This window comes from Onthophagus taurus, chromosome 1 (assembly GCF_036711975.1).
Source record: "Onthophagus taurus isolate NC chromosome 1, IU_Otau_3.0, whole genome shotgun sequence".
NCBI classification, from domain to species: Eukaryota; Metazoa; Arthropoda; class Insecta; order Coleoptera; family Scarabaeidae; genus Onthophagus; species Onthophagus taurus.
In genome coordinates, this window is record NC_091966.1 from 24,507,115 (window position 1) to 24,528,076 (window position 20,962).

Sequence of the window (20,962 nt, forward strand, 5' to 3'; positions counted from 1 at the left end):
TATATATATACCCTACCTGATGGACGGGTTATGTCCATTACTTCAGGGTCGGCATCTGCATGGGGGCAGACTTTTGAGGAAGGAAAGTGTGTACTCAGTAGGAGCTCCAACGATTCCTTAGCATCCTCTGTATATTTACCATCTTGTTTGCATAGGTGGCCTAGATCAGTGTTGTGATCTTTTGCCAAGATCTTATGCAGACGAGCAACTGTAGGCGTATTGTCTATGCCTTCACAGAAGCTGCGCCAGGTTTTTCTTTTGGCTTTGCGGATAGCCAAGTTACCGTATTTTCTCGAATCTTATCCGCACTCGAATCTAATCCGCACCCCGATTTTAAAAATGCAATGATGGTAAAAAAAGTTGGTTTTCCAATGTAATCCACATCCGATTGTAATCCGCATTTGATTTTAGAGCATACAAAATTTGTAAAAAGGGTGCGGATTAGATTCGAGAAAATACGGTATATTCCGTTAGGGCTTTCCTATAGACATCCCATGTTTGCTCGAGTTTGGATTTCCTGACTTTATTATATAGTCTTCTAACCATGACTCGCTGGTTTTCAAGGTCCTTGTTCCACCAAGGCACATTGGATTGTGCTCTTTTGTGTTTTATTGGACAGCTTGATTCATACGCACTATGTATGAGATTGTTTAGTTGAACAGAGGTTATTTCTAGATCCTCTCTGCTTTCAATCTTTGTTTTGATTTCATCAACCTCTTCGCCGATGTGTCTACAAAAAGAGCACCAATCAGTGAGTGAGGGGATTCTGAATTCTGTTTGTTTTGTCATGTCTGCTATGTACAATATACATGAAGTACACTTTTTTGTTTTCCTTATTCCTATTGGGCTCAGGGTGCAGAAGAATTATTGTTTCCTATGTCCGTCTTATTTAGTGTATGTTTAAATTGTAGTGTTATTGCGACAGATAGCACTACCCATAATTTCCCATTTGAAATCCTATCTTCAAGGAAGGGAGCTATGTATTGAGTACATTAACAATATTTCCGTTTCGATTTCTCGCAGATCGGGAATGTCATATGAATTGAACTTTGGGACACCTCCTCGATTTTTAATTTAATTTTTACGATAGATATTACGAATTCACCCAAACGTGTGAAAAACTCCTGTTAACAGATAATCAGAATATTTTTACTTCAATTGAGCCGCATTATATAAAGTTATTAATGTTGCGTAGGTAACAATTTCATCTGAATGTGTCCAAATGCGCTGTTATGTTATTCTCTACAAGTTCTCTAATACGCTCTCAATATTATATCAAAAATTGATTTGCGTAGTACATACAATTTCACTGATTTAGGTGCAATATTTTGTTCTATGTACAAAATCTTATCAAACGTATGGATTTTATTATAGTAATTGTAATGAATTTCGACCATCTGCCTTCTTAAATGTTTTGATTCGTTACTTTTATTCGTCTAGAGTACGTAGTATTGGTTTGGCAAAATATTATACAAAACATATTAATTCCTTCGAGCACACACAAATTTTTGTGTTTAAAATTGCAGCTTTGAGTGTTAGAAAGTTTTTAATACTTTATTAGTTTTTTGATATTGTATTGTTACATCACAGTAAAGATACGCAATTTGGTTAATGATACCGAATTTTCTGAATCCTTTGAAATTAACTCTAACGATAAAGTGTTTTAAATAGTGGTAGTTGAAGCGAAAATGTAATACGCAATCTCTATTAAGAACATTTGGGATACAACGAAACGCAAGTTGTTATCGTTTGGATAACACTAATGGTCCGTTTGTAAACGCTTTCTGCTTCCCATTTCGATTATATTATGTAATCGTTATTGCAGACGCAAAGCAACAACACAAGAAATATTTTTCCTGGTTAAATTAAAAACTGTTAAATATTTAAATTAAACTGTAATGATTATGAACAGTTGTCTCTATTAATGTTAAATAAAACATTTATTTACACATAAATAAGCAAAAATATTTCCTGGACAGTCCTAAAATATCTACGAAATTTTCTAGTGTAATTGTTTTAAAGAATCTGCATGATTTATAAATGGTATTTTCTTTATGAAGTGAAAGGTTGCTTTGAACGTTGTATGTATTTATTTTTTGATAGTCTGCAATATATCTAATTATATATTCTTTTAAGCAGTTTTCTCTCGAATCCCCTTAATACCTCTTCGTCTGTCCGCACTAAGACCAATGTTTCCGACACATAGGTAAGTACGGGCCGTATTAGAGTCTATCCTCTTTTTTATTTCTTCGCTGACCGATTTTTTATTATTCATTAGGGATCCCAAGTATGCGAAACTGCTAACCATCTCTATCTCTATCTTATGTTTCCACCACCAGCCTTTGCCACCAAATATACTTGGTCTTTGTAAAATTTATCTTTAAGCCCATCTTCTCTGTCTCTGTCTTCGACCTTGTAAAAGCGTTCTTCTCCTCGCCTGTACCACTTTTCCCTAGGTTTTGATTGTGAATAATGTTCATTGCAGTAGAGGCAAGCAGCATCATCCAAATTGTCTTGTTGCAGATATTTTTCCAGAGCCGCTTGATTTTTTCACCACTGTCGTCATTTGCAAAATTTTTATTATTTACTAAAACTTGTCATTTCGCTGTTCTTGCACTAATTTTTCGTAGTTTGACTGCCTTTTGACTACCTATTAAGTTTCTTTAAGCTCATCATGTTCTGGTGAATCTCATCATGTATTCAATGTTCCTGTTTTTCCACGTTTTCTACCCCTCTGTTGCATTGACTGAATATCAGCGACTAAAAGCGGATGACAAATATCTTTGACCGATATTTTAAGAGTTGATTCGGATGATACATTGAGAACTGATGATTTAGTGTATGTAGTAAAAGGTCCTGGTAAAGACACAGAACTTTCCAATTGAACGATATTTTCTTCTTGCTTACTTGGGGAGGCTTTATCAATGTTACCTTGATTGGAAGATCCTGGCATATCATTTTTGGGTTATTTGAGGTTTATCGGTTGTTAAAGCTGATGAAAACTGCCACTCTTCAAAAACGTCCGGGTTAAACGGATGTATTCCTGTTTTCCTTTGTGGGTATGGCACTTTTTAGATAGGCACTTTTTAGATTCTGTCGCAACCAGAGTTGAATTTCTTGTCCGTAATAAGTTTGCAAAGGTCGAAAAAATCCCACGCCCAGGAACTGGGCATGATGGGAACAGTGGTCAGGAAAGCAAAATAGTACAATTCCGTTTTGTTTTGCGTACTGCAAGACTTCAAGGCTTTTGTGGCTGCTATAACCATCTAATAATAACAGAATCAGATTTCCTAGAGACGTTTTCGTGTATTTGACAAAATGTTTTACTCATTTGCAGAAAAGTTCGCTGGTCATACAGCCTTTCTCCTGTACAAACGAAATGCATCCCGGTTGATCTTTCACGGGGAAAAAATATAACAGGAGGTATGTAAAAACCAATGGCACTCATTGAACATGCGACAGTAAGCTGAGGGCTCTAACTTGTTTGCGACCTTTACAAGCATATATTTTTTGAGACCTCTTTTGAACTGTAATCAATCCAGACTCATCCATATTGTATACATATGTTCTGTGGAAGAAATCGGTGTTTTTCCAAAATACATGCTATTGACTTGAAGTATACCAGGATATTAGGTTTTTTGAAAGCTAACGAAGTACTTTCGGGATTTTTTAAAGATATGCGGGGATTGCATCTTAAAAATCATTGGACCCAGCCATTTTGCGTTCCTTGTTAAAATTGTGCCTAAAGCCGTTTCTTTCTGCTATTTCGTAGACCAACTTACGCAAATCTGCGCTGGTTAGACTGAAAAAACGTGATTCCATGTCGATCATGTAATCAACAATTTCTTTTTCATTAGAAAAAATGACCCCTGTTTAAGAACACCTTTATTCGTGGCTAATCTTCTCCTTAACGTGGTTTTGGGGACGTTAAAAGTTTCAGCGGCCAGCTTATACCCCATTTTTATGGCTTGTACATTCTTGATGGTTTGTTTCATATTAACTTCATCCCATTGCTGTCTTTTAGTGGCCATATCTGAAAACAATAAAAAATATGTATTACCTACCGACTGTCTTACGTATAAAATACATAGTAATGTGTTATTGCTATGATGGAACTCTGGTTCATCAAAGGAGAGAATACATGGGGCTATCATAGGCAAAAGTGCATACCGTTTGTTAAAGTAAACAAACTTGTTATGTTTACTTTAAACTAAATTTCGATACAAATACAGTAACACGATATACACACGAACATTTGATATAAAATCCTATTCTAGATTGCTTGTTTTAAGATAAATATTTTATTTTCAAACCCCGACACCTTCCTATGGCCGACGCACATTTCATACTCAGTGTTGTTAAATACCCGGGTATTTATTTTCAAGGGTAAATTTCCTGGATATATACCCGGGGGTATTTACCCAAGATGGGTATTTAGAGGTATTTATAAAATTTAATTTAAATTGAGTTGATGGTAGTTTTGCAAGCACTTCAAGAATGCAGAGTCGATTATCGATATACCAAACTTATTTATAACATCTACAAGAATACTACAATGACGGTAAAATTGCATGAAAGTACTGAAAAGAGTAGAAGTAGTAAAATACTGATTGTGAGTAAAACAAGGCGAGACACTGTTTAACCAAAATTGTTCATCACAGCCCTCACAGTACATTTAAACAACTGGATTGGACCCAAAAAGGTATAAACATTGATTGCAAATGCTTAAGTAATTTGCGCTACGCGAACGATATAGTTCTTATATCGCTTAGCCTTGGAGAGATTAAACTAATGCTGGACGAGTTAAAAGGAGGTGTGTGCAAGAGTCGCTAAATATCAACGAGGAGAAATCAAAATTTATGATAAATCTTGTTCCCAGCTCTAACATCAACATTGGGGATAATGAGATTCAGAGGGTTGACAGCTATGTATATCTTGGCTATGAGGTTCGTGTATCGAGAGATAATCAAACAAGCGAACTAAACAGAAGGATCATACTCGTATGGGCAGCATACGGGAAACGTAGAGATATCTTCAAGAGAAAAGGCCAAGAAAGGCTTTCAATCAATCCGTGTTTGCGGTTGCCACTGCCAGGAGGGTCCATGTAACACAAAGATAGATGGAGAGGTCGATCCTGGGTCTAACTCTGAGGGACTACATACGAAATGAAGACCTATGAAGAAGAACTGGCGTAAATAATGGGATCAGCATTGTGGCAAAGCTTAAGTGGAACTGGGCGGGTCATGTCGCGCGAATGAAGAATGTGCAGTGGACAAAACGGTTGCTTGAGTGGAGACCGCGAGCGAACAGACGAAGAAGACGTCAAAAGAATGATCAACAATTGGATTCAGACAGCACAGAATAGAATCGAATGGAACAGAATAGGGGTGGTCTATGTCCAACAATGGACGCTGATGATAATAATCATAATAACTTGATCTAATCTATGTAACGACAGATTCGTCTAATGATAATACGTCTTTGATTGTTGACAATTCCACGTCTTCAACGTCCTCATCATCTTCCTCTTCATTTTTTTTCGCAATCTGATATATTTTTACTGGTATCACTTTTATACTCACTGTTTGGGTATTTACTCTGGGCCGGGGTAAGTACCCGGATGTATTTACCCAGCGCCCATCACTGCTCATACTGCATGTATAGCTCAAAAAGGACGTTAGATGAGGTGCTAAAATTGCCGGTTGAACGAAAATCGCGCGAAACATAAAAATATGATGGATGGACCATCATTGGAAGGGAGCCATCATAGCCATAATTCAGAGTCCTGCATCTCGCTCTACCGTTTACAGGGCACTGTTCAAAAGGTTAAAAAGCAAACATAACAGCCCATCTCCCTGTTGCAGATTTTGTGGCTTTCAAATCTTCTTAAACGTATTATTGCTACCAGATGAGGAGGTATATTATTGAACTGCGATATATTTTGGTTTTAATAAATTTTGTTAGAAAAAGATCTACTTTCTAATCATTGTACTATATGCGGATTCAGTGAGTTACTGACCATTACTGCATGAACACACATCGATATCGGTGCCAGTCCCTGAGGTACAGCTACGAAATCCGGCTTGGTCCTTAAAGGGTTAAACATTCTTGGCCAATCTTTGGATTTTTATAAAGTAACTTTTTGACCAGAAGTAACTTTAATTATTTTTAAATATTTTATTAATGGCTGTTATCTAAAAAATTACCTGGGGCTCTTAATGTGTTGTTATGTCATTGATTTCCAATTAAGATTTCTGTTGCAAGAAGAAATAAAATTGTTCTTTTAAATTATTTAATACAATAATTTTTATTACCTATTAATCTTCAGATTTTATAAGATATATTTGAGAAGAGACAAGATATAATTGAATGTACAGCAGTTTAAGAAAATACAGTATGTCCCCGGATCGAGTTACAAAGAGGAAAAAAAATTTTATTACTGATTTTTCAAACTTATCTCAGCATAAATAATGCGTCGGATATGTTCAAACCACTAAATCGCACGAACTATATATTCTAACTATAGAAGTTAACTAATTATTCCTATTTTTATGTAAAAATTAGACTTATTCTAAATTAAAAATTTTTCAAGTTCAATTTATGATATGTAACCATAGAAACCATAAAAATTACAACTTATGTTAGTGAAAAATATGCGGACAAATCAAATTAAAATATGGCTAATTGAATAAAATATTTTAAATATAAATTTATTTATTTGTAAGTGAACAAATCAACTATTCATTCAAACAAATCACCTCCTAATTCGGCACACATTTGAAGACGAGTTCTGTTGAATAACAACTGTATAACACCTAGTAAATACATACTAATTAGTTACTTATTTTTAACACCAAATTAAACTAGATAATATTTTGTGGCTTTTCCCAGTGGTCCAGTCTGCTTTGCCCATAATATAGATAAATATTGTCATATTTTTACCGTTTTAAGACCAAAACACAAAAACGCGCACACTGCGATACGCGGAACACGCGTTTAGGGTATTATTGTTTTTGTTTTAATTCCTCACTATTGCTCGCGTTTGAATCGACTAGGGCACTAGGTCACTAAATCGAACGGCTTTATCCTCTGAAGGCGACGCAGGACATCCTCGTTGTCGAGAAGCTGGATGGCCTCGATGTTGGGATGATCGTGCATTCTCTTGTCATGTTTAGATGCGAATGATGTAATTTCTGATGACTTTCAAGTCGCGATGGAGGTCGGTGTTTCCTATATACCAGGGTGCATTCACTATGCACCTTAGTACTTTGTTCTGGAATCTTTGAATCAGCCTTGCAATTGTCTTGCAGGTACAACCCCACAGTTGGATTCCGTATGTCCATTTTGGTTTTAATACTTGCTTGTATATTAGCAACTTGTTACTTAGTGATAGCGTTTATTTTCTGCTAATAAGCCAATATAGGCGTCTAAATTTGATATCAAGTTCCTCAAGTTTTTTTTGACGTGAGCTTTCCATTTGAATTTGGCATCCAGCGTTATACCAACATATTTTGCGGTTCGGCGTAAGGGACTGCATTGCCATTTATGTGTACTGGGACATAGTTAACTTTCTTATAAGTAAAGTTTGTGTATGTCGATTTATTTGTATTTAGTTTTATTAGTCATCGTTTGGTCCAATTTTAAATTGAATTTAAGGCCAATTGTAACTTATTTGCTACAACTACTTCATTTTCTGCAACAGCCAAGATCGCTGTGTCATCTGCGAATGTAGCTGTTAAAGTTTCTGGTACCTGAAGAAGGTCGAATGTGTAGAGTAAGTACAGCGTTGGGCCAAGCACACTTCCTTGAGGAACTCCGGCTCGTATTTCATGTAGTGGTGAATAAGCGTTTTCGTATTTTACTCTAAAATATCGATCAGAAAGATACGATTTTAATAGTTGATGGTAGTATTTGGTCTCGTTTGTAATTTAAACCATCTAGCCAGACTTTGTCAAAAGCTTGTGCTACATCCAAAAATACGGCGGAGCAGACTTTATTTTCTTCCATTGCTATTTCCATAGTATTCGTTATTCTATGCACTTGGTCTATTGTTGCATGTTTATTCCGAAACCCAAATTGATGTGTTGGTATTAGGGCTTTTTCTTCTATGACAGGTTTTAGTCTTTTTAATAGTAATTTTTCAAGCAGTTTTGATAGTAAGGGTAATAATGAGATTGACCTATATGATGTAACATTTGTAGGGGGTTTACTAGGTTTTGGTATCATTATTATTTCAGCAACTTTCCATATGCTTGGGAAGTATTTCTATTTAAAAGCAACATTAATTATGTGTAATAGTTTTGTAATCGTCCGTTTTGGTAGATGTTTCAATGTTTCTCCATTAATTAGTTCATAGCATATTGATTTCTTTATATTTAGTTTTTGTACTTCATAATACAGTTCTTTCATTCTTACACACGGTATATTACTCTGCTGATCATTTTGAATTACGCTAGGGACACTATTTAGCATAGTTATTGGACTGTCTGATGTAAAAGTTTCTTTCAGATGTTCAGCAAACAAATTAACTTTTTTTTGATTGCTCTTAGTCCAATTTTCATTATTATTTCGTATTGCAGGTGTATGTATTTTTGGAACTTTAAGCTTTCTTGTTGCCTTCCACAGAGAATAATCAGTACTGGCATCGTCAGTAAGGTCTTTTAAGTAATTTTGAATATTATTTTCTTTGTGGCTATCTGTTAATGCTCTTAATTCGGCTGTTATTTTATTTAATTTAGTTTTATCACTAGGAATTCTATTGGTTTGCCATTTCTTTCTTGCTTTCCGTTTTTCTGCAATTTTGTCTCTAATGAATTTAGGATAAATATTAGATTTAGGTTTTGGTGTTAAAATTGGTGTTGAGACCCAGGCTGCGTGTTGTATGTCTTTTAAGAACTTTTCTACTTATTAAGATGAATCTTATTATTATCTAATGTTTGTTGAAATAGATTCCAATTAGTGAGTTTATTAGTTAGTGATAAAAACGGTTCTTTGTTACATACTTTGTTATTTAGAGTAATAATTACTGGTGAGTGATCTGAGTCCAGCCCTAACTCTTCTTCTATGTTTACGAAGTTAAGCGATATATTTTTCGTAATCAAAAAATCAAGCAGGTCCGGAATTTTACTTCTATCTGTTGGCCAGTAAGTTGGCTTTCCAGTGGAGAGCACTTCAGTTCTCTTCTGTTTGTATTTGTCAAGCGAGAACCCCAAGACATATGTTTTGCATTAAAGCCTCCTCCAATCTTAATAATATAATAATCTTCTCTTTTGAGATTATGCTCGGTGGTATGTACGTTGCTCCTATAGATATTAAGCCATTAGCAGTATGAACTTTTACCACTGTAGTTTGGTGTTGTTCAGTACTAATTGTATTGTTCAAATAGTGGTCAACATTCTTTTTTATAATAATTGCACTTCCACCTCGAGCTGCATTACTCGGGTGAATTGTGTGATAAATATTGTAATGGTTGGTGTTTATATACGATTCTCGTGTAAAGTGAGTTTCGGTGATAAGACCTATATCAATATTGTTTTCTTTAAGTATTTAAGTAGTTAAGTGTGTTTTGATGCTGTCAAAAACCATTGGAATTCCACAGCATTATTTTTAGGTGCTGCTTTTTAGACATTTTGATTTGAAATCTAGACGTGCATATAATGTTTCTATTGTTTCTTCTTGTTGAAGTATTTTTTCTAGTATGTATTAGATCTAATTTACTGTCAGCCTTATTATCGATTAATGTACCTACAGTTTTCTCTGCAGTTTCACCACTCGCTTTTTCGGCATACGAGACGCTTGGCTTTATTTTTATTTGAATTTACTGTATATTATGTATTATATTCCTGATGATTTGTAGTTCCTTAATCACAATGCATCCGCGGTAGTGCGCTGGATGATTTTCTCCACAGTTGAAACATTTAGCTGGGATTTCTTTGGCTTAGTACATTCGCTGGTCTAGTCTTCACCAGCACATTTAACACATCTCGGATTTTTGTGGCAGTAAGCTTTGGTGTGGCTCCAACCTTGACACCTTTTGCACTGGGGCATATGTTTTGGCTTTCTGTACTCTTCGATTTTGACACGCATTCCTAATATGTTTGTTATATCATGGATTCTTTTTACATCCTCTGACGGTGCAAAATCCAAGATGTATAAAGGAAGAGGCTCTTTTGTTTTGTATTTTAACATTTGGGTTACTTTACAAATCTTATACTAACGCTCCAATAGATCATCTTTGATCATTAACATCACAGCTTTTATGCATCTTTTTAGTGACCACTTTCAGATTTCTGGTTTGCTTATTTTCATAAGTTGACCGGGACAAATTCTTTTCAGTAAGCATCTTTGATTCCATCGTCTGTGGTATACACCACTTTGGTGGTTACTAAAGGGTTAAGATTTTGTTGGGTTTTTAGACCTTCTATAATGCCCCTCAGGTCATCTATTTGTTTCTGAAGAGTAGCTTCATCTTTAGTGCGTTGCTCCTTTATTTGTTCGATTTCTTCTTTAATTTCGGCGGAATGTGTTCTTTCTTTTCTAGGGAATTTAACAAGGAGAATTCCATATCTGTTTTTGGAGTAATCTGCTTTTGTCTTTATGGTGACTACAGAATCCGTTTCCAAATTTTTTTTTATAAGTTTGCGAGCCCCAACATGAGATATTGTTGTGTCCGGATATTTTTGCTGGAATTTTTGTATAACTACACAAAAACATGATTCACCAGTACCATAGCACTGTACTAAATAAATTCTCTCTTTCACGGTTAACATCGCACGAAAAGACTATCTCACTAACATAAGTTCTAACTTTTATGGTTTCTATGGTTACATATCATAAATTAAACTTGAAAAATTTTCAATTTAGAAAAAAGTCCAATATTTACATAAAAATAGGAATAATTAGTTAACTTCTATAGTTAGAGTATAAAATTCGTGCGATTTAGTAGTTTGAACATTATTTATGCTGAGATAAGTTTGAAAAATCAGTAATCAAATTTTTTTTCCTCTTTGTAACTCAATCCGGGGACATACTGTATAAGCAATACTTTTTTAATTCAAAGTGCACATTTTCGAACGAGATTTCTGTTAGGTTAAAGCAATTTCCACTGGAAATAGTGTAGCTTTAGAACATTATTTAATATTTTAAAATGTTTTTTCAACTAACAATAAGTCTTTAATTTATTTGCAATGCTCTCTTTTGAACACATCTTTATTGAAAATGTAAGAACGGTATTGCTAATGCGATCTTTAGGCTGAATTTCCTTTTTTTGAGTTGGAAGTGTAACAAATGAAATATTAACTCGAAAATTTTGCTACGTTTCATTCTCTTACATTTTCATTATCCTTAATAATGCCTTGTCTAAAGAAAGAATCCTTAAAGTTTATAAACTCATTGTTTTTTTTATAGCTTTATTATTGGCAATTAAAATTTTTCACAAATCTACTTCCTGCTCCAGTTTTAAATTTGATTATGAAATTAAACGAAACAGTAACTACATCTTTCAGTAATTTACCAGGAATAGAAGGCGTGCACATTAAAGGATATAAAGTGAAAGATATTGTATTTTGGGTTCCACCAGTGCGAAGTATAGGTACTTAAATAGAACAGAATCTGCTTTTTAAAAATTTAACTCATCTATTTCCTTTTATTTTACAGGTATTGGTTTATCTATTTTAACTTATGACAACAGATTCCAAATGGGATTACTTGCAGATGAAATATTAATATCAAAGCGTCATAAAGCACAATCTGTTTTAAACAATATAATCAAACACATTGATGATATTGATAATGAATTAAAATAATTAATAATTCTTGTTTTTAATTAAAGGCTGATAATTTATGTACATTTTATTAAATATAAAAATTTGGTTTTAATTTATAATGCAACCAACATGTGAATGTTTTCAATGAAAATGGGATAAATAAAAATATAAAAAGTTCTTTAAGATATTTGATTAACCTGCTTTTACCTTTTCTTGATCATGAACTATTAATATCAAACCTAAAACAACTAGAGATGATCCAAACCACCATAAAATTGATGTTACTTCTTCGAATATTAAAAAGCCAAATAAAGCCTGTGAATAAGACATCAATAAATGTTATATTAATATAAATGTATCCTTACTGTAACAATATAATTCGTTGAAGTACTTATTAAAGTTGCTGATAGCGAAGATTTACAATTTTGTAAAGCTTTTACAAAAAACGTCCAAACACATGCATTGCATATTAACATTAATATAAAACAAATTAATTTTAATAAAATATTACCCTGCAATAAAATTATTATAAAATAACTATAATATGTTAGGTTATATAAATATCAAAACAATTTTAACCTCAAAATATTCATGTCCTGTCAATTTTCCAAATATACTTCCAGCTGCTGCAAAACTTCCCGACGTAATGGCTTGATAAGACTTTGTTAATGTTTTAAACGTTAACATATTAAGTTTTAATTAATTTTGCGTTGTATGTAATATGTACAATGTAAAATGTAACCAAATAGAAGAGAAGATTGTGTGTAATAAAAAGATAACCTAATTTTGTTGACAATGTAATTTCATATCAAATGGAATGGGTTTAGACAAGAATTTGAATCGTCGTTACAGAAAAGCAGATAATAAATTGGACCTTAAATCTTCTAAATATCTTTTTTTGCAGTGTTTGTGTAAGTTTTAAATATTAGTTTACCACAATTGTAAACATGTTAAATTGGTTGTATAATCGTATAGCGTTTTTTGTTATCACGGCCATGTCTGAATATACAGTGTGTCCCCGAATAGGTGAAACGACTCTTTTAAAATGTAAATTTTTTTCGATATTAATTGTCATTTTTTGGGGTTCGCCCTGCTTGGTAAAAGACTAGTTTACTTAAACTAATTACTTAAAATTTAGGTACGTCGTGTTTTGTGAGAGACAATAAAGTTCTTTAGAAAAACTCTTTTCAACCACGCTCTGCTATCAGTTATAGTTCATGTTTAGTTATATACAGGTGTCCCAATTTCGATGTCCGCATATTCTATCTCCGAAACTCGCCCTATCGGCAAAAACTGAAAATTTTGCGAAAACGACAATCGCGAATATCTCACTTATTATCAAAGATGGAGTATTATCAATAAAACATTATATGGGCAACTTTTTATGAAGAATTCAGTGGCGTAGGTAGATTTTTTTCCCATTTCTTATTTTCAAGATTTTAGAAGTAACTTTATATTTTTAAATGGAAACCTTAGTTGGCTATGACCTAAAATAATTTGTTATTTTCTTCTGATAACAAATGTACAGGATTGCATTATTTTCTTAAAACTAAGGCAAATACTCAAATTATTTGCCGTCGGCACTAATACAAGCTCTGCATCGTCACAGAAAAGATCTTTTTACTAGTTGTGCAAATCTCTTTGCATTTAATTCTTCCGCTGCTGTATAAATATAGTGGCGCAGTTCGGCAAGATTTTCAATCGGTTTTTAATACACTGTTTCAGAAAATCAAGGGGATTTAGTCCCAGAGAGTGAGGAGGCCACGTAATCGAGCCAGGACGCCAAATCCATCTTTCTGGGTATTCTGTATGCAATCCCGTACAGGACAAGCCTAATGAGCTGGGCAACCATCTTGTTGAAACCACATTTCTCTGTAGATATTGAGTGGCACATCTTCTAACAAGGTTGTTAAATCATTTTGGAGGAAATACAAATAACATACGAAAGTATAAATTTTTTAAATAACGCGTTTTTGGCAGAAAAACAAGCAATAATATTTTTTAGGAAAAGAAAAATGGTAAGTGTTACACCATTTTGGAATCTTGCCTAAACAGGCCATCTTTTAAAATAACTTGCCAAGGGTGTTGTACTAGTCCTTTGTTTAGAAATCATCTGTCAAACTTAATAGACATAAATTCTTTCAACCTTAACTCAATCAAACTCATACTTTTTCTTGCAAAACTAACGACTTTTGTTGTTCGATTTGGCACTGCTATAGTAGCATGGTTCATGAGGAATACATTATTAAAAAAATCACTATTAAATTACGAACATTTCTGACCGTAGTACCAAAAGATATGATGTTCGGGAACGATTTTTAACATTTTCAAAAATATGTCTATTACCACTTAACTGAGGGGCATAGAATTTTTTGCTTATTTTTACCAGAACAGGTATGAGTTGGTCTCTCACCCGGTGCCCGCTTGACGTTGAGTTTCGGAACATCCTGTATGTAGTTTGTGGGGTATATTTCTTATAGTTATTGAATAATTAACAAAAATTCATTTTGTTCTATCTAAAACTAATGTATGTATCTAAAAGTTAATGTTGCTATGGTGATAACCATACATACTATGATGGAACATACAGGGTGCCCATTATATATGGAATATAGTATATATCTTGGTAGGTATCAACTTTATAAAAAAACAATAGGTAAATGGATTTTCATCCATATTGGTATATTATATGTTTTTTTAAAAAATAAACAATGTTTATACTCCAATATATTATATAAATTTATTAACTCTACCGGTTTCGGCCTAGGCCATCGTCAGGAGTCTATAAGGTTTTAAACGGTCATAAAATATAATTAAATTAAAGAAAAAATTAAAAAATATAAAATGTTACTTTACCCCGTTGTATAAGGTTGAGGTTAGGAAACACATTCAAATTTACATTCAATTATATTCAAATTTTGATATATCATTAATGGACTGTAAAATGAAATAGAATGATGTATTGAAACAGATGTATATCGAAAGTTTTAACAATTATTGTATTACCTAAACTTAGAAAATGAGAATGGGGATGTAGCAGATGTGTCAAGTGAAACATATAATGTCGGGTGGAACATAATCATGTTCCACAGGTGAATGTGTCGTTTTGTCAAGAGCGCATGTGTTGAAATCTGTTAATAGACTGGGTTAATATGGTTCAAAATAAAATGGAATTTATTTATAGAATAGTGTTATGGAAATGATTGGGATATGGGAACTAGTTGGATTGTATTCCTCATGTATATAAAAGGTAGAGGGTTTAGGGGATAAGAAATTTAGTTAAATGTATTTTCCGGTGGTTTGGATTTAATGTTGTATGGGTTTGATAGGAACCTGTACAGGGAGATTTTTTGTAGTTGCACCTGGTCGTTTAAATTTTCGGTGTTTGGATATGTGTTTCGGATTTTGTCGATTTCATATGCTTCAAGTAGGGTGAGTTTGAAGCCTTTGTTATGTTGATGGAGGAGTTTTATATTTTTAGTTTCATCAAAGGTGTGATCGTTTGTAAGAAAGTGTCTTCCGAAATTTGAGTTTCCGTTTTGTTTATGTTCTTTAACTCGTCTGATGTTCCTTCCTGTTTCACCAATGTATCTTGCTCTGCAGGTGTCGCATTGGAGTGAGTAAACGCCGCTTTTAGATAGTGGATCAATCTGGTCTTTTGCGTTATTTAGCATTTGTAATAGAGTTGAGTTTGTTTTGAAGGTGATCTTTATGTTGTATCTTTTGAAAATTCTTTGTATGTCTATTGCAAGGTTACCAGGGTAATTTACGGATCTGTATAGGATGGATTCGTTATTTTCTTTATTTTCAGGTAATAAAATTTTACTTATGTCAGAGTTTATTTGTATTTTTGTATGTTTAGTAAGTAGATCTATGAATTGAAGTGGAAAATTATTGTTATGTGCGATGTTCTTAATTATTTGTATTTCTTGGTTTTTGTAGTTGTCTGTCAATGGTATTTCTTGTATGCGATGTATATATGAGTTGAAGGCAGCATGTTTGTGTACATGGTGGTGAAAGGAGTCTGCAGGTATTACTGTATCTGATTGAGTAGGTTTCCTGTATATGTTGTATTCAATCTTATTTCCAACTTTTTTCAGAGTAAGATCTAAGAAATTGATGGATTCATTCTTTTCAATCGATTGTTAATCCCTTAGACCTGTTTCAGACACAACGATATTTGCCGTACGGAACGTATCGGTTTTTAATCGTGAATGGTCGGTGGTAAACTAATAATGTAAATGCGCCCATTCAGACTAAAAATCTAAATTATAGTACCTGCTTTTAATAAAGAACTCCTCTTCTCTGATTTCTCAGCCATTATTTTGTCTCCACAAAAATCGCGTGTTCGTAAAAGAATCAAAATTTGTCATATGAAACGAGTTTTACTAAACTAAATATACAGGGTGTACAAAAAGTATGGAATAATGGTTCTACAGCCTAAACTTCAACTTATATTAAAAAAAGTTTTAAATAAATGTAACTTGAAACTATTTTGAGGTGGGCGGAGCTTATACCGACTCCAAACAATAGACAACCTAAGCCTTGACGTCACAGAGATGGGCGGAACTTATACCGATTCCAAACATTTTCGTTGCTAACTGTGTTGCTAACGGTAAATCACCATATGCAATTTTTCATTAGAGTTAAAATAAAATAAACTAAGTGATGACATTTCAAATGACATTTTTTGACGATTTATCGTCAGCAACGAAATTGTTTTTAGTCGGTATAAGCTCCACCCATCCCTGTGACGTCAAGGCTTAGGTTGTCTATTCCATAATGACACCATAATAGACTGCCTAAGTCACTTAGTTTATTTTATTTAAACACTAATGAAAAATTGCATAATATGGTGATTTACCGGTGATGTTTGGAGTCGGTATAAGCTCCGCCCATTTCTATGACGTCAAGGCTTTGGTTGTCGCTATGTCAAATCTTTTTAAATAAAAGTTTCAATATCTCGAAAACTATGCAGTTTAAAGCATTAAAACCTTATTGCATTTTGTAACACCTTGTCAAAAGGAATCCAAAAACCTTAAAATATACAGGATGTTCCATTTAAAAAACACACTCACCATGTCGTAACTCAGACTGCCGTCATTATTTTTATTTTATTTCTACACCAAGATATGCGGAAAATAGTTTCAAGTAACTTTTGTTTAAAACTTTTTTTTATATAAGTTGAAGTTTATGCTGTAGAACCATTATTCCATACTTTTTCTATACTTTTTGTACAGCCTGTATATTATTAAAAACGAGTTATTATTGGTTGCAAAAAACTACGAAATTTTGTATATAGATAAGTTGCGTTAAATCATTATATTTTTGGTTAAGGTACTTGTGGTCTTGCGTTGTACACGTTATTTTGGGACAGCCTGTATAAATGTTCTGATATGGAGGGGCATGGGTATGTTTCGGAACCTTCATTAGGAAATTTAGGTGTAAGTTGTTAATTTTAAGTAATTATTGAATTAAAAATTATATGTTTAGCATAACACATCATATAACAGGTGGATCTTTATCATTGTTGGAAACTGAATTAGATATAACTTTGAAAAGGAAGATGAATCCTTAAAACAGAAAAAAAATTCAATAAAATTTTGTATATTATTTATTTTTCAATTTTAATTTTTTCCATTAAATTATTACTTTAAGTTCTAAATTAAATTATTAATTATTTTATATTTACAGTTACCGATTTTGTGATCTCTCTATTTTTCTATAAAGTAATACAAAAAAAAATTAGTCATCATTTTTTTTATCATTTTGAAATTTTTCAAACATAACTTCATCAAACCGCCTCATTCTTCTCTCCATATTTTTCTTCCTATAGTCTTCATATTCCTTATCAGCCCTTAATTGTGCGATATAACACCTGATGACATCGCAGGAATCATAAAGCGTTTTAAAATATTTAGAGGTAAACTCTTTGAATTCCTCGGTTAATTCCACTTCTTCAGTTGTGTTGCTTTTCTTGGCGGTATCTTCTTCTAATTCTTTATATTCATTGCGAATTGCAATCACCTTTTTTTCCCATTCCGCCAACTCTGCAATGACGTTATCGCTGTAACCCAGCGGAAGATCCTTTCTTAAGTCATAAAATCGTTGAAATTCTGTAATCAAAAAACAAGTAAATAAATCGAAATAGATTTATAATAACCATAATAATAATAAAAATAGTCTTTCATAATAATTACAGTACCTGCTTTTAATAAAGAACTCCTTCTCTCAGGTTTCTCAGCCATCGTTTTGTCTTCACAAAAATCACGTGGTCGTAGAAGAATGAAAATTTTTCATATGAAACGAGTTTTATTAAATTAAATATAATATATTCTTATTAAAAACGAGTTTTTGTATTGTGTGTATTATTGGTTGCCTATATAAAGGAATAAAATATATAAATCGAGTGACAGGAAAAGTCACTAACAATAAGTACAAAATAGTATATTATTCAACAAGCGTATAATGGTGGCTATTACCCACGAAGAAGAAGTTGCAACACGAGCGAGCGAAGCGAGCGAGTGTTGTAATCTGAGTGAGTAACATCCATTATACGCAAGTTGAATACTATACTTTATCTACAACTATTTAATTTTGAAAAAAAAAGGAAAAAAAAATAAACTTGATAGACATTTCAGACATAACCTCAATATAAGAAAGCTGTCATTTCTATTAATATTTTATTTTTTGATTAGTAGGCCGTGTCAGAACTGTGGAATAATGGCTTCATTATTCAATACTTTGTCAGTCATGGGTAATGCGTGTCATTACCCGTCAAAAATCAATTGTATAACGAATAGATAATTCAATAGTTGTAGATAAAATAATAAAATCGACATTTTACTACTAACAATAAGTACATTATCCTTTAATCATTGTGGGTATGATGTCCACAATATACATAATAATAATATAATTTATTTTGTTAATAAAATTATATTTTAACAACACTTGTGATTTGTAACATTATTTGTGATAATAATAAATTGATTAATAATAATTTGTATTGATTGATAATACTTTGAATTGATGAATGAATTAATTTGAAAGGACTGATAGATTGATAATAATAATTTTATGTGATAACGTGGTTTTGTTTGTACATGTCGTGTACACAGCATGTTACAGCCATGCTACCCGTCCTGTAAAGATTAATAAAAAGAGGAATATGATGGTCAAAAAAAAATTTATATTTAAAAATTGAAAGTAACCGTTTTTTTAATTTTCATGTTACGAGAATCGATTATCTCGCTGTGGTGACATCCCAGTAAACAAGAAACATCTGTAAAACATTTCAATTTTAACCTACAGTGAATTAAATGAAACATCTTAGAACTACGTTTCATATAAGTGACAGATACGATTTTTACGAAACGTATCTAAAGATAATATGTATCAAATTCATTTCACTAGAAATATTTATAAAATATCATTAAAATATGTAGCAGAAACATTTCATTTGAAACATTTCTTTAAAAATGTGTCTGTAACATGTCTGGAATATCTTCATCAGCGCTTGTGAACATAGGTATATGATATACTGACATATACCTATGTGCCAAGCCGCGGTGATGCGTCAGCGTCATGGGGGTGGATCTATGGGGGGGATCTCTAATGAATGAAAATGTAACCGTCGTCAGCGCCATCCGATGTCACCGTCGATAACTAATTCCACTCAAATTCTAATACCAACCTTTAAGGTGGCTTATATTTCATTTATTTTTTTTGGTATTCATCTTTGATTAATTAAGTCAAAGTGATCAAAAGTGATGTCAAATATAAATGATATTGATAAATCAATTAATTTTTTTAATAAGTGTAATTTTATAATTATGTGTAAAAAAACATTTAAAAATTTTTGAATAATAAAAATGTCGGTTATTAAACCTTGCTGTGTAACATCTTTAGTGCTTACAAGCAACCCAATAAACCCCTCATTGAGGAGGATATAAAATCAATCTTCAATACTAACCGCCAAATTCTGATGTTGGGTGACATAAACAGTAAGAACACAGCTTGGGGATGTAGAACTAATAACCAAGCGGGAATTAAACTATTAAATTTGTCCTCAATATACAACTTCATGGTGCACGCACCTAATACATACACATACTATCCACATAGAAATGATTACCAACCCGACATTCTAGACGTCGCATTGACTAAAAATTTCAATAAATTAATAAATCAAGAAGTGGTGGTAGATTTGGATTCAGATCACCTTTCTGTGATTTTATCGTTCAAAACCTCACCGTGTCTTACCAAAAATAACAACAAACTAGTAACTAACTGGCTTTTGTTTAAAGGCGCACTTGAGAATACCTTCAATAATAACGACTACAGTCTAAATACCCAAAAGTCAATTGACCAAAGTGTACAGCGTCTCACAGAAACAATCAATATTTGTATAAAACAATCATCATTCCCCAAATGTAAACCGCAGTTTGATAATTATCTCCCGCCATCAAAAATCCAATCTCTTATAAACCAGAAAAACAGCCTGCGACGTGAATGCAAATGACGAGAAACCCTGCAACCAAGTCAATTGTAAATCGATTAACACGACAAATAAGAAAGGAACTTGATGCGTATCGCATAAAATCTTTTCAACAATATTTAAACAACATACAACCCAATAGTCACGAAATATGGAAAGCAACAAGAAGAATCACGAGAAAATCTAATGAAATATCAACTTTAAATATTGATAATGGACACTTAGTAACTGATCAACAGAAAAGTACTGGTTTTGCAGAATATCCGGAGAAAATATTCAGACCCCACTTTTTCAGCACCCCAAATTTCACAACTTCTGTGATATCATATAACGAAAACCATAATCCGGTATTGAACAGTAACTTTCAAAAAGTCACAATAAATGAAATTCGACAGATTATTAAAAATCTGAAAACTAAGAAAGCTCCAGGACCTGATCAAATTCCTAACTTGACCATAAAAAATCTACCGGAAACAGTAGTGCAGTTTTTGAAGAGATTACTCAATGCCTGTCTGGAACAAGGTTATTTTCCAAACTGTTGGAAACACGCCCATGTACTTATGTTTCTAAAGCCAGGGAAGCCCAAGAGCAACATCACCAGCTACCGACCGATTAGTCTATTATCTACATTATCCAAAATCTTAGAAATAGTAATTAATTACCGCCTATGTGAAGCATTAAACGAAATGAATGTGAT

At 33.0% G+C, this 20,962-nt stretch overlaps 2 protein-coding genes and 1 long non-coding RNA gene across 3 annotated transcripts in view; 1 reads left to right on the forward strand and 2 right to left on the reverse strand.

Annotated features, from left to right (window-relative positions):
* LOC111416554 (uncharacterized) overlaps positions 1-11,942 on the forward strand; it is a 33,562-nt gene extending 21,620 nt beyond the window's left edge. Inside the window, exons 4-5 of the mRNA XM_023048610.2 lie at positions 11,407-11,590; positions 11,656-11,942. Of these exons, the coding sequence (XP_022904378.2) occupies positions 11,407-11,590; positions 11,656-11,804 (333 nt within the window). The 3' untranslated portion in view covers positions 11,805-11,942. The remainder of the gene's footprint in view (positions 1-11,406; positions 11,591-11,655) is intronic.
* LOC111416555 (transmembrane protein 42) lies at positions 11,406-12,643 on the reverse strand. The gene is made up of 3 exons (XM_023048611.2): positions 12,345-12,643; positions 12,131-12,277; positions 11,406-12,080 (listed from the first exon to the last, which is right to left on the reverse strand). Exons 1-3 carry the CDS (start codon positions 12,450-12,452, stop codon positions 11,958-11,960), a joined length of 378 nt encoding a protein of 125 aa, XP_022904379.1. The 5' UTR covers positions 12,453-12,643; the 3' UTR covers positions 11,406-11,957.
* Positions 12,644-17,356: 4,713 nt separating this feature from the next.
* LOC111421166 (uncharacterized) lies at positions 17,357-19,199 on the reverse strand. The gene is made up of 2 exons (XR_011641470.1): positions 17,971-19,199; positions 17,357-17,881 (listed from the first exon to the last, which is right to left on the reverse strand). It is a non-coding gene; the product is annotated as an uncharacterized lncRNA (long non-coding RNA).
* Between the last annotated feature and the right edge of the window lie 1,763 nt (positions 19,200-20,962).